Source organism: Prionailurus viverrinus, chromosome A1 (assembly GCF_022837055.1).
Source record: "Prionailurus viverrinus isolate Anna chromosome A1, UM_Priviv_1.0, whole genome shotgun sequence".
NCBI classification, from domain to species: Eukaryota; Metazoa; Chordata; class Mammalia; order Carnivora; family Felidae; genus Prionailurus; species Prionailurus viverrinus.
This window is the reverse complement of record NC_062561.1, coordinates 171,424,265-171,437,054: the sequence shown is the minus strand read 5'-3', so window position 1 is coordinate 171,437,054 and position 12,790 is coordinate 171,424,265. Positions and strand designations below refer to the sequence as shown.

Below are 12,790 nucleotides of genomic sequence, written 5' to 3'. Positions count from 1 at the left end.
TATTCATTTACTCCATTTGAGTGTGTCATCTGCTTCCTGCCAGAACCTTGACTAATATAATGATCAGTTTTAAAAATTAGCTAGCTTAAAAATGAAGTGCAAAACAATTCAATGTAAAACTTGACTACCTATTTCATTACTTCATTTGCTATTTAAATGCTCTACCAAACAAAAATAGTATGTTCTAATTTGGGTCATACACTCATAAAATGTATTCAGATGTACTTAAAAAGGAAAATACATCTGGATTTGAGAGCAAGCAGGGAAAACATAATCTAAATGCTAAAAAAAAAGACAGAGGACAGAAAAATTTGCAAGTAATTTTAAGAAATAGAAAGCATAGTGATCTAATAATGATCACGAGCCTGTACAGAAAGCTTCCTATATGCCATGCTCAATTCTAAGCAATCTACATTTATGCACCTGTTTATTTCCTACAGCAACCCTGTAAAGAGGTAGTATTCCCATTGTACAAGTGCAGAAACTGAGGCACAGAGCAGTAAAGTAAATCAGTTTGATTGTATCCTCTGAACTATGATGCCATGATCTTCCAATGGTTTTGCTGCTAAAACAGCTGAAGTATAATGAAAGCTAAATATTATATGAAAGAATAAGTTTTAAATAGTAACATAATAGAAAGCCCATGGGTTTTCAATTCAAAGTTGGGTTTGATTCCTGGGTCTGACATTTTAAATTAAATTTAAATTCTTCCTTAATGTAATTTCTTTCTTCAGCCTGATTTTCCTTCTTACCACCCTTTTCCCCACAAATCATGAATTTGCATGTAATGTATTATTTGGTACTGTGAGTGCATTTGTATTTTAATACAAAGTTTAATATTTCTGTTTAGGTTTATGATCTGTGACTATGCCTGTCAACAAATCACCCATGATTAGTAAATTAGCAGTGATATCTTCCTCTTATCATGAAAAACTTTTGATGTTGAATTTTCAAAATTTAAGGAAAAGAAGGAGTAATAAATCAAAGTAAGTTTGAAAAAGTTTTCATGTTATTAAACTAGCAGACCCATATGCTTTGTAGAATTTAGAAAGTACAAATTGTTATGAATAATTTTTTTAAAATCACCTATAATTCCATAACTAAGGATAAAAATATTAAGGTTTACTATTTTGTAAATAAATGGATTCATAATTTGCAATGATCATATGTTTCTAAAATTTTGAATTGTATACTTTTTGTTTAAAATAAGAATTTTTCCTATAAACATATATGTGTGCTAAGTTGCTATAATAATCTATGAAGTGCAAAAGAGAAAGTATTTAATAACTACTATATTGTGAAGCACTTCAGTTATTTCTGTGTCCTTTGCTATTTCAAATTAAGCCAAGAGAAAATTTATTTCTGCATTTCAAACTATTTCCTTGGGGTAAAGTTTCTAAAATGAAGTCACTAGATCAAAGTTTGTTGATAATTTAAAAATTGTGTGTGATTTTAAGAAAATTTTAAAACCTTGAAAGTAAAGAGAATTATAGAATACATAATAAAACTTGCATGGTGACATATGGTTACATTTGTTTCAAATACCTTTCTTTAATAAAGAATAGATCAACAAACAGATAAACTTGAAAATCTTTGACCACGTGCCCTCCCAACTAAAATAATTATGCTAGATATCATTTCAGTTCATTTTTTGATTTTAATATACATGAATATAAAGTTGCATTTTCCAGATAAATAAAAATGTAATTATACTTAACTCATTTATCTCTGGTTGGTTTCTTAAGTCAGTGTTATGTTTTTAATTCAATCCGTACTGATAATTGTTTTATTATTGATAATTATTTCTTCATTCCTTTTTTTCCCCTCAGCAGATTAATGTCCTTCTACTCATAGCTTCTATTATTGCTGTTGAGAAGTTAGGTGAAATTTGATGCTATTTCTTTCATATTAATCTGTGTTCCTCCACTTATATGCTTTCAAAATTTTCTTGTCTTCCAATTTCTGCAGTTTACTATGGTGTGTCAGAATGTAATTTTAAACAATTATTCTGCTTGGATCTCTCAAACCTTTTAAATCTGTGGACTGTATCATAATTCTTAAAAAATTATCTGATATTGTTTCTTTAGAAATTACCTTGACAACTCATTTTCTCTTTTCTCTCCTTCTGGGAATCTTGACTACATGTATATTAGACCATCTCATTGTATATTTCACCTTTCACTCTTTAGTCTGTATTTTCCTTTTTTTGGTCTCTTTTTACTGTAGTGTTTGGAACAATTTATTCTGATATGTGATCTGTTTTCCACGTGACTACTTCTCTTGTTACCATATTTACCAATTGAGTTTTAAAATCTGCCTGGAGTATAAATCTGCACTGAGACTGATCTCAGCAGCATGCGCGCGCGCGCGCACACACACACACACACACTTTTTTTTTTTCCTTTCTCTTTCTTTCTCTGCTGAGCACCAAGGCAGCTTCTTTACATATCCCTGGAGTTGGGAGAGAAAGGATTGGGATTAGTTCTGATTGCTTTTACCTCAGGTATTTAGTTAGACAATGTGAAGGGAGTCCAAGTTTTCTGTACCTTGGAAGCTCTGGGTTTTTCGTACTGCACAGTCACTTAGAAAACATACTTGGTCTTCTCTCCATGACCCCTTGTACCAAGGGAAACCAGATTCTGTTCCTGGCACAAACTGTTTGAGATGAAGCAGAGAACTGTCTTGTGTGAAGGGACATCACTTTTGTTTTCCTTCTTAGGTGTTACATGAATTGTCATATGCCTCATATTGTATTTGTTTCACTTATTCTTCCTTAGAAACATGAATTTTTGCAGGCCTAGTGTGGATTCTGTTAGAGACACATTTAGGGCTGCATGTAAATCTTTCAAATGAGGTACTGAAGTCTATTCTGGACCACAGAGAAAAATCACACAATCTTACAATGGATTACTGGTTCAGAGTATTACTATTTTGTCACAATTTTCTTTTATAACTAAGATTATTTTATTGTGTATAGTCTGTTTTGCTTTTTCTAATTCATCTCAGAGATGGTGAAGACCAGAAGATTTTGAAGACTTACACCAAATATATACATTTATTTTAGGTGACTGGAAAGAATTAAAGGGAATGTAAGTCTTACATTAGGAAGATTTAGTCAAGCTATTAGATTATTTTACATCTTTTTCATAGAAATATTTTTTATATCTGGAAGGCCAGAGTCTTCAGTTTCCTAAAATGTTAATAAGCCCCCAATTTTTTCTTTTTATTAATGTTTTTGACACTTTTATAGATAGTAAAATGTGCTCTACAAATACATGCTCTAAATATTTAAAAATACTATACATGTACCTCTCTATATAATATTTCTGATTTTTAAAAAAATTTTTTTAACGTTTCATTTATTTTTGAGACAGGGAGAGACAGAGCATGAAGAGGGGAGGGTCAGAGAGAGGGAGACACAGAATCTGAAACAGGCTCCAGGCTCTGAGCTATCAGCACAGAGCCCGACACGGGACTCGAAGTCATGGACCGCGAGATCATGACCTGAGCCAAAGTCGGACGCCCAACCGACTGAGCCACCCAGGCGCCCCTAATATTTCTGATTTTTATAAGTATACATTCATAATACAATTTAGCTTTATAATATGGGCTCTAAATATGTGTTGTCAGCAGCAAGAAGAAACTTTTCTAGACTTAACATTTATATTCTGATCATTTGTTTATTTTGTCTATAGGCTTTGTTTTTCATTTATCTGAATTATTATAAGCCTTTAAGTAAAATTCTAAATTTTAATTAGGCCTGTTAATTTTAGCCTGAGACCTATATATTGTAGCATTTGAGGATGACTATAGATGATTTAGCCAAAAATATGGTGACAGGATCTGGATGGCCATAAAGAGCATGAACCCATGTAATTATGTATTAAATGTAGCTTTTTTTTAGAATGTATTACCCCTATTCTTCACAGAGCTAGAACAAATAATCCTAAATTTGTATGGAACCAAGCCAAAGCAATCTTGCCCCAAGCCAAAGCAATCTTGAAAAAGAAAACCAAAGCAGGGGCATCACAATCCCAGACTTCAAGCTATACCACAAAGCTGTAATCGTCAAGACAGTATTGTACTGGCACAAGAACAGACACTCAGATCAATGAAACAGAATAGAGAACCCAGAAATGGACCTACAATCGTATGGCCAACTAATCTTTGACAAAGCAGGAAAGAATATCCAATGGAATAAAGACAGCAAATGGTGCTGGGAAAACTGGACAGCGACATGCAGAAGAATGAATCTGGACCACTTTCTTACACCATACACAAAAATAAACTCAAAATGGATGAAAGACCTAAATGTAAGACAGGAAGCCATCAAAATCCTCAAGGAGAAAGCAGTCAAAAACCTCTTTGATCTTGCCCGCAGCAACTTCTTACTCAACACGTCTCCGGAGGCAAGGGAAACAAAAGCAAAAATGAACCACTGGGACCTCATCAAAATAGGAAACTTCTGCACAGTGAAGGAAACAATCAGCAAAACTAAAAGGCAACCGACAGAATGGGAGAAGATATTTGCAAATGACATATCATATAAAGGGTTAGTATCCAAAATCTATAAAGAACTGCTCAGACTCAACACCCAAAAAACAAATAATCCAGTGAAGAAATGGGCAAAAGACATGAATAGACACTTCTCCAAAGAAGACATCCAGATGGCCAACCAACACATGAAAGAATGCTCAACATCACTCATCATCAGGGAAATACAAATCAAAACCACAATGAGATACCACCTTACACCTGTCAGAGTGGCTAACATGAACAACTCAGGCAACAACAGATGTTGGCGAGGATGAGGAGAAACAGGATCTCTTTTGCATTATTGGTGGGAATGCAACATGGTGCAGCCAATCTGGAAAACAGTATGGAGGTTCCTCAAAACATTAAAACTCAAACTACCCTACGACCCAGCAATTGTACTACTAGGTATTTATCCAAGTGATACACGTGTGCTGTTTCAAAGGGACACATGCACCCCTATGTTTATAGCAGCACTATCAATAATAGCCAAAGTATGGAAAGAGCCCAAATGTCTATCAATGGATGAATAGATAAGGAAGATGTGGTATATATATATATATATATATATATATATATATATATATATATAATGGAGTATTACTCGGCAGTCAAAAAGAATTAAATCTTGACAGTTGCAACTACGTGGATGGAACTGGAGGGTATTATGCTAAGCGAAATTAGTCAAAGAAAGACAAATATCATATGACTTCACTCATATGAGGACTTTAAGAGACAAAACAGATGAACATAAGGGAAGAGCAACAAAAATAATATAAAAACAGGGAGTGGGACAAAACATAAGAGACTCTTAAATATGGAGAAAAAACAGGTTATTGGAGGGGTTGTGGGAAGGGGGATGTGTTAAATGGGTAAGGGGCATTAAGGAATCTACTGAAATCATTGTTTCACTATATGCTAACTAATTTGGATGTAAATTAAAAAAAAAAAAAGAATGTATTACCCCAAATAAGAGGTCAGTAGCTACTGATGAGGATGTCTGTAGAGGGTACATAAAGTCTTGCAAAATCTTAGAAACCACAGACCTCTTATACTTAGGCTTATACCACTGTCTTAGCCCAAGTCACTAGAAGGTAGAATATGAGAAGAGGATTAGAATTCTAATACTTTATGTAAGGTATGCAAGGTCAATTCACTAAAGGTGGAAAAAAAAGGAAAATGAGACAGGAAACCTTGATGCATTACCTCCTGGAGCACTAAATTGCATCTTGCCATAATGAGACACAGGAGAGACATGTCCATATTTGGCATATGGGACTTTTTAAGACTGCTTTCAAGGAGAAGCCACATCTCACAATAGTCCACAGAATGGAGAAATGAGGAGGGTTATTCATATCATTTGTTCCTTTTTGTCTAGCATTTTCCTTCATCAAGATTCACCCCGTAGGTGCTAACTTACCATACTTCCATCTTGTGTTACTCAGAAGGTGGCTACTCCAAATGTAGAAGAGGAGAGGCAGCTCAGTGTTTGGCCATGGAGATCATGCAGGCAGAAGTCAAGTGATCTGAGACTCTGCACAATATTTATGGCCAAAACAGGCACTAATCATGGAGACCTTATAAGCTTTGTGTGCTTGAATTTTGCGGAATGTTTTCAGACATCAGAATTTTCTTATCCCTAAACTCAACTCAGTATCAGTGTTTCACTAGTGACACTACTGCCTTAAAGATTTCCACTCACTTTCTAAACATTAACTCTAGTGGTCTCTTTGTCCTTAGTTTTGATTCCCTGCAGATGTATGTTTGGTCATCGTCTTATTCTACATTCTGTTCTTTGCTGTCTCAGTCTAGAATTGCTTGTTTGCATGGAACAGACACAACATCAAATTAACTTAGGCAAAAGGAAAATGTAAGGGAAGGATACAGGGTTGTCTGGTGGAACCTGAGAGCAGAAGGCATAGCCAGGCGTCATTCATTCATTCATTCATTCAGTACTCATTATGTTCTCTAATTGATACAAGAGACAAAATGGTCAACTTGACAGATGTAGTCTGCATCTATACTAGACTAGAAACATGAAAAAGATAGCGGCTCTGGCTATACATTAGTAAATAATCTAACAAACATTGATTGGGTGCTCCAATGGTGACCGAGTAGCTTTCTGTTTTGGGGTGCTTTGTTGTCTTGAATGGCCTCTCAGCAAAAGCCACCTCTTGGCTCTACAAGACTAACATTTCTGTTCCGCTCTAACATCAACTAATTAAAGTATCAGGTAATTATTTAAAATCCCTGTAGACGGGGCGCCTGGGTGGCGCAGTCGGTTAAGCGTCCGACTTCAGCCAGGTCTCGATCTCACGGTCCGTGAGTTCGAGCCCCGCGTCGGGCTCTGGGCTGATGGCTCGGAGCCTGGAGCCTGTTTCCGATTCTGTGTCTCCCTCTCTCTCTGCCCCTCCCCCGTTCATGCTCTGTCTCTCTCTGTCCCAAAAATAAATAAACGTTGGAAAAAAAAAATAAATAAAATCCCTGTAGAGAGGATTAGAGTGGCCTAACTTGATTCAGACAGGTGATGTGACCCAGTCAGCTACAGTCAGGGAGGTAGGATCATATGATACTAATATAGAAGCTGGACCTACTGATTCAGTAGGGACTATAAGTAATGGACAATTCTCAGAGAAGGAATTTATACCCCAAATTATACACATATTTGAATTCCATTGTAGTGTTCCCCTGAATCTCCTTTTATTATATTCACTGTCTCTTCTTTTCTTCTTGCCTCTAACTATGGAATTTGTCCAAAGATCTCCCTTGACTCTTTTTTTTTCCTCAGTACTCTTCCTCTTGAAATTTTGTGGCTTTGAATATCAGTGATAGTAGTTGAATCTGAAATCTTCATTTCCATATCCCATCCACTTCCTAATACCTGCCTCACAAGTCTGGATCATAGACCTCTCCACTTGGATGCCTCACAGGTAAATCATAATCAGTTGTCCAGAACAGCACAGATCATCTACCCTTATTCCTCCATCTTATTGTCCTAATGTCAGCTCTCTACTACTGATTATGTAGTCTCAAAGCCTTGAGATTATCTTACCTCCACTCTCACAATTCTTCTCACATCCTATTAGTCATCAAGCCCTATTGGTTTAGCTTCCACCTAATCTTTCATATTCATTTACTCTTCCTCATTTGTATTGCCCAAACTGTAGTTCAGACCTTTTTTACTTCTTACCTACATTGTTGAAATAGTTGCTGAGTGGCTTCCCAAGAGTGACTCCTCATTTAAAACTATTCAACATATGACTTTGAGTTTAGACATCCTAAAGTACAGTGTTATCTCATAATTCTTCTGCACAACAGTTCCTTTTTATTTATTAAATAAAACTTAAAAACCTGTGCGTAACGTAGAATTAGTGCCCACTGCAACTAAGAATATCATAAATAGCAATGCCACTTAAATAAAAATAAAATTTATTTCTCTGAATGTAGTCAGTCCATAGCTGGTATGGTGATCTGGAACCTAGGTTCCATCTGTCTGCTCTGCCGCACATGGCTTACACATAAGGCAATCTCATGGGTTTATCGTGGCTGCTGAAGCTCCACTTATCACAGTCATGCTTCATGCAGCAGGATAAAGGGCAGAAGGGTCTGTTCCCCCTTTTTAGTAAACTTCCCAGAACTACTATCTGAATTTTACTTACATTTTACTGGCTGAAACATAGAGATACAGGCATATCTAACTGCAAGAAAGAATCTTTTTGTAAGAAAATGAGAACAGACACCAATGTAGGAAGCTATAAATCTCTGCCACAGACCACCTTTCAATGCCATTTATGTTTGTCCTCAACCCAGAATTTCCATCTTCATTTCCTACCTTGATTTTAAGCATTCTGTCTGTTTATGGTGGGTTAAATTCTTTATTTTTTCTCTTTGTTCCCATTTGCAATAGTTAGGGTAAATTGGAAACAATTATAGAAAGAGGCCACTAATTTCAGTGGCTTAGGTAAGATAGAAATGTATTTATCTGACATAAAAAGTCAGTGGGTCTAGGCTGACAGGACAGCCCTGCTTTTAGTGAGAAAACTCAGGACCTTCATTATCTCACAGGGTGTTGTACTCATCTGCCTAATCAAAGCTGATTCAGCGCTATATTTGTGTTCCAGTCCACCAGAGGGAAAAAAGGTATAATTCTAGAGAAAATGGTGTGCCTTCAAGTTAGAGGTGACCTGAAATTTGCATATATTACATTTGCTCACATCCCATTAGCTTGGCCATATGCCCACATGTAGCTGCCAGAAAGACTGGGAAATATAGAGTAGCTAGGTGATCATGTGCCAAAGAAAAGTCAGATAAAGAATTTTGAAAGAACAGCTGCTATTCTGTCACATTCCAGTTCCTTTGTATTCAAGTTACAGCTTAAGTGCCATTTCTGCAAAGAAGCTTTTTCTGGATCTTTAACCCAAAACAGTAATGCTTATAACTAACAGTTATCCAGCACTTGATATATACTGGGAACCAGACTGCAATGATACTTTTCAAAATTCTACAAGATGTTGTCCTCATTTCCACAGATGAAAAATGATAGTTCACACAGATTAAGTGATTAAACCAAGATTACAGGACTAGGAATTTATTTCTACTTCTAAACTCTCACAGGATTTCATTTCCTTTTTTTATAATGTTTATTTTTGAGACGGGGGGAAGAGAGAGAGAGAGAGAGAAAGGGAGGGAGAGAATGCGAGCAGGGGAGGGGCAAAGGGGGGGGGCGGGGACAGAGGATCCGAAGCAGTCTCTGCACTGACAGCAGAGAGCCTGATGCAGGGCTCAAACTCACGAACTGTGAGATCATGAGCCAAAGTTGGATGCTTAACTGACTGAGCCACCCAGGTGCCCCTCCTTTATTTATTTATTTTTCTTAGTACATCTTTTTGTTGCATCTCACTTCTTTCCCACATTGGGAACTTTCTGAGGCCAAGTCTGATTCCTCTTCTAGCCCTCACTATATATAGCAAAATACTTTGTATGTAGGAGACTTCCCTTAAATATTTACTGAACAAATGAATTGTCAGCTAAAATAATTCTGAATTCACAGGTAACATAAATAGTTTAGGTAGGGTATTCATGCCAAGTATATTTTCTGTATATGTAAAATTAGAATGATCTTTATTTACTTCCTTTTCCATACGACTGCACTTATATACTTATAATAGATTACATTTATCTTTGAAGAAATTAGAATGTGGGAAGAAGTTGGAGGGTGGGAAGCTAAAGCATATTTTCTTTTCAAATGCCTATATTTACTCTTTTCTTTTTTAAATATATTTACTTAAATTTCAGTTGTTAACATACAATATAGTGTTGGTTTCAAGTATAGAACCCAGTGATTCATCACTTACATATAGTATGGGGATAGATAAATTAGAATAGTGTGTACCTGTTAAATATCAGGCCATGTACAAGGATTTTTTAAAATTATGGCATCAGGGGCACCTGGGTTGCTCAGTCGCTTAAGGATCTGACTTTGGCTTAGGTCGTGATCTCATGGTTTGTGAGTTCGAGCCCCATGTTGGGCTCTGTGCTGACAGCTCAGAGCCTGGAGCCTGCTTCAGATTCTGTGTCTCCTCCTCTCTCAGCCCCTCCCCCACTTGTGCTGTGTCTCTCTCTGTCTCTCAAATAAAAATATAAAAAAATAAAAAAAAATTATGGCATCAGTTTGGGTGGACAAAATTATACAGGAAGTAATGGGAGATGTCAATCAATAAAGGAATTGTTGCATTTGTGTATATCCATATTACTGCATATTAGCATCATTTGAACTTGAGGCATGTCTAATAAATTTAATGAAGAAAGAATGCTACAGTGCTATATACATGGTTCCATTTATTTAAATATAATTATTTATAGGTCTGTTTATGTTTGTGAACATTGAGAAAGGTATGCAAGGATACACACTAAACCATTGATCTTGGCTATTTCTGATGGGTATGACCGGAGGCAGTAATGTTGGGAGTCTAAGTGTGTTAACTTTTTCTTATGCATCCCTTCATGTTTGGTTTGCTGTGAAAAGCACTGTTATGTTCATATTTTAAAAAATATAATTTCTAATGAAATTTATAAAAAATTAACTGCATAAAGGGGATACGGTCTTGAAATTCCCATAGCACTTAGTACACATGTGAAGATTAAAGCTATTTTGGAGTCTTCATATGGATCAAAGATATGTCATCCTAGATGACTATTGAGAAAGAGTTTTCAGCCAACCTTCACTGTATTTATCTAAGCAGATTGTCTCCAAGGTGGAGAGTGAAATAGAGAACACAAAATCAAGAATGGAGTTACTCATTTCAGAATGCCAATGCTACCAGAGTGCTAAACCTGAACTCTTCCTCTATTTTACTGTAAGCTCCTTGAAGGCAGGGCTTTTTATTCCATTGTTGTATCCCCACTTCCAAGATTAACAGGAGATGGTCACTAAATGCCTACTGAATGAATGACTGAATAAATGCACATTTTAGGATGGCAGTTAAAGAGTTGGTTATTAATCCATTAATTGTTCTCACTGGAATATCTATATTTGGTTCTGGCTTATAGGACACCATGCCATTACCTTTCCTCATCCTGTGATCATAAGGCACTGTCTTTACTTTTACATATGTCTGTCTCCTGAAAAGGGCTGTGACCACAAAGCAACTATTTCACGAAATTCTGAACATGGTAGTTCTTGAAAAATGTGGGTTTTTTTTTCTTCCAGATCACTCCTTCTAATGGCATGACTCCAACAGTTATTTGGTCACACAAATAAAGAACTCATTGATTCTATCAGCTATTCATCATTCCTCTGATATCACTTTTGATCCCATGCTCATCTTAAATCTTATGGTATATCATTATAATCACTCTCCTCATTCTTTTGCATACACCCTCAACTTATTTTTCCTACTTCTCTTTGAAATGCTCATCTATTCTCTATGCACTCCCACAGGGGTTCCTTTTCATTGGCAAGACCTTAAATACCATATGTGTATTTAATGACTCAGTAATGACTCCAAAATTGATGTATCTCGCCTGAACTTTTCACCTGAAATTTGAACTCCTATGTCTGATTGCCTGTTCCATGTCCCCGCCTGGATGGCTATGGCCATCTCGAACACGATATGTCCAGTATTGAATTTATTCTCTGCCCTCACCCCAAACCTGCTTCTCCAGCAATTTTCCCCATCTCAGAAAATTGCAGTTCCATCCTTCCAGTTATTCAGTTCAATCATGAATTCTTTTTTTTCTCTCATGCCTAATTTCTAATTCTTCAGGCAGTCTTGCTGGAACTAATGTCAAAATATACCCATCATCCAAACTTTTCTCTTTACCGACATTGCTCTAATCTGATCTAAGCCACTGTTATCTCTCACCTAAGTATGCATGTGCCTCCTCCCTGGCTACCTCCCACCTTTCCACACTCCAGCTCTCAGTATGACATTGGAATGATCCTATTAAAACTTAAGTTAAATCATGCCACTCCTCTAATCAAAACCCTGCAATAACTTCCCATCTCATCCAGAGTTAATCTGGCTACTTGTCACCTCTCTGACCTTACCACATACATCTTTCCTCCCTCGCTCATTTTACCGCAGCCACAGTTGGACTGATTCTACTTGCATGGAGGGAATAAAGGTTTAGCTTAAATTGAACCTACACTGATATATGTGAAGAGATAAATTAGTCTTCAACATAACTGGAGCTGTGCTGAGTTTTACCTATGAAGAAGGCATATACCAACAAGACTTCTGGCAACCATTTCAGAAACTTTTTTTTTTTCAGAGACTACAAAATTCTTTGACATTATGAGAATTCTGTTTCTCAATCTAAGATCATGATTAGATCAGTCTAGAAGGTCTGTACACATATTTTCTTTTTATTTCACTGATTTCTATATGTGTGTATGAAACATTTTTATTAAGGTAAAGTACTTTTTTAAAAGAAAAGTGTTACACCCAGTCCCTGGTAGTCCCAAATTAAAATTTGGAACTGTTAGCTATAATTATTGATTTGTTTGGTTTAGGCCATCATTTTCAATCACAAAAGAATTCATCTTGAGATTCAACGAAACAAAAAATCCAAAAGAGAAGGAAGAATTGTTGGACCTAGCTAGAAAAAATATCCTCAGATGTAAGGTAATAGTACACTCTTTGATTACTTAATATATGGACTTTCTGTTCTAGTTGGTGGGTGGTTACATGTTCCAAAATACTGAAAGGAAAAATAAGACATACTTTTTTAAAGTTATAAGTAAGCATAGTTAAAG

General features: G+C 36.1%; 1 protein-coding gene across 8 annotated transcripts in view; it reads left to right on the top strand.

The window, feature by feature from the left end:
- TMEM232 (transmembrane protein 232) overlaps positions 1-12,790 on the top strand; it is a 213,254-nt gene that overhangs the window by 22,444 nt on the left and 178,020 nt on the right. For all 8 annotated transcript variants that reach the window (XM_047866564.1, XM_047866579.1, XM_047866570.1 and 5 more), the window contains 2 exons: positions 851-986; positions 12,548-12,659. In XM_047866564.1, the coding sequence (XP_047722520.1) occupies positions 868-986; positions 12,548-12,659 (231 nt within the window). In that variant the 5' untranslated portion in view covers positions 851-867. The remainder of the gene's footprint in view (positions 1-850; positions 987-12,547; positions 12,660-12,790) is intronic.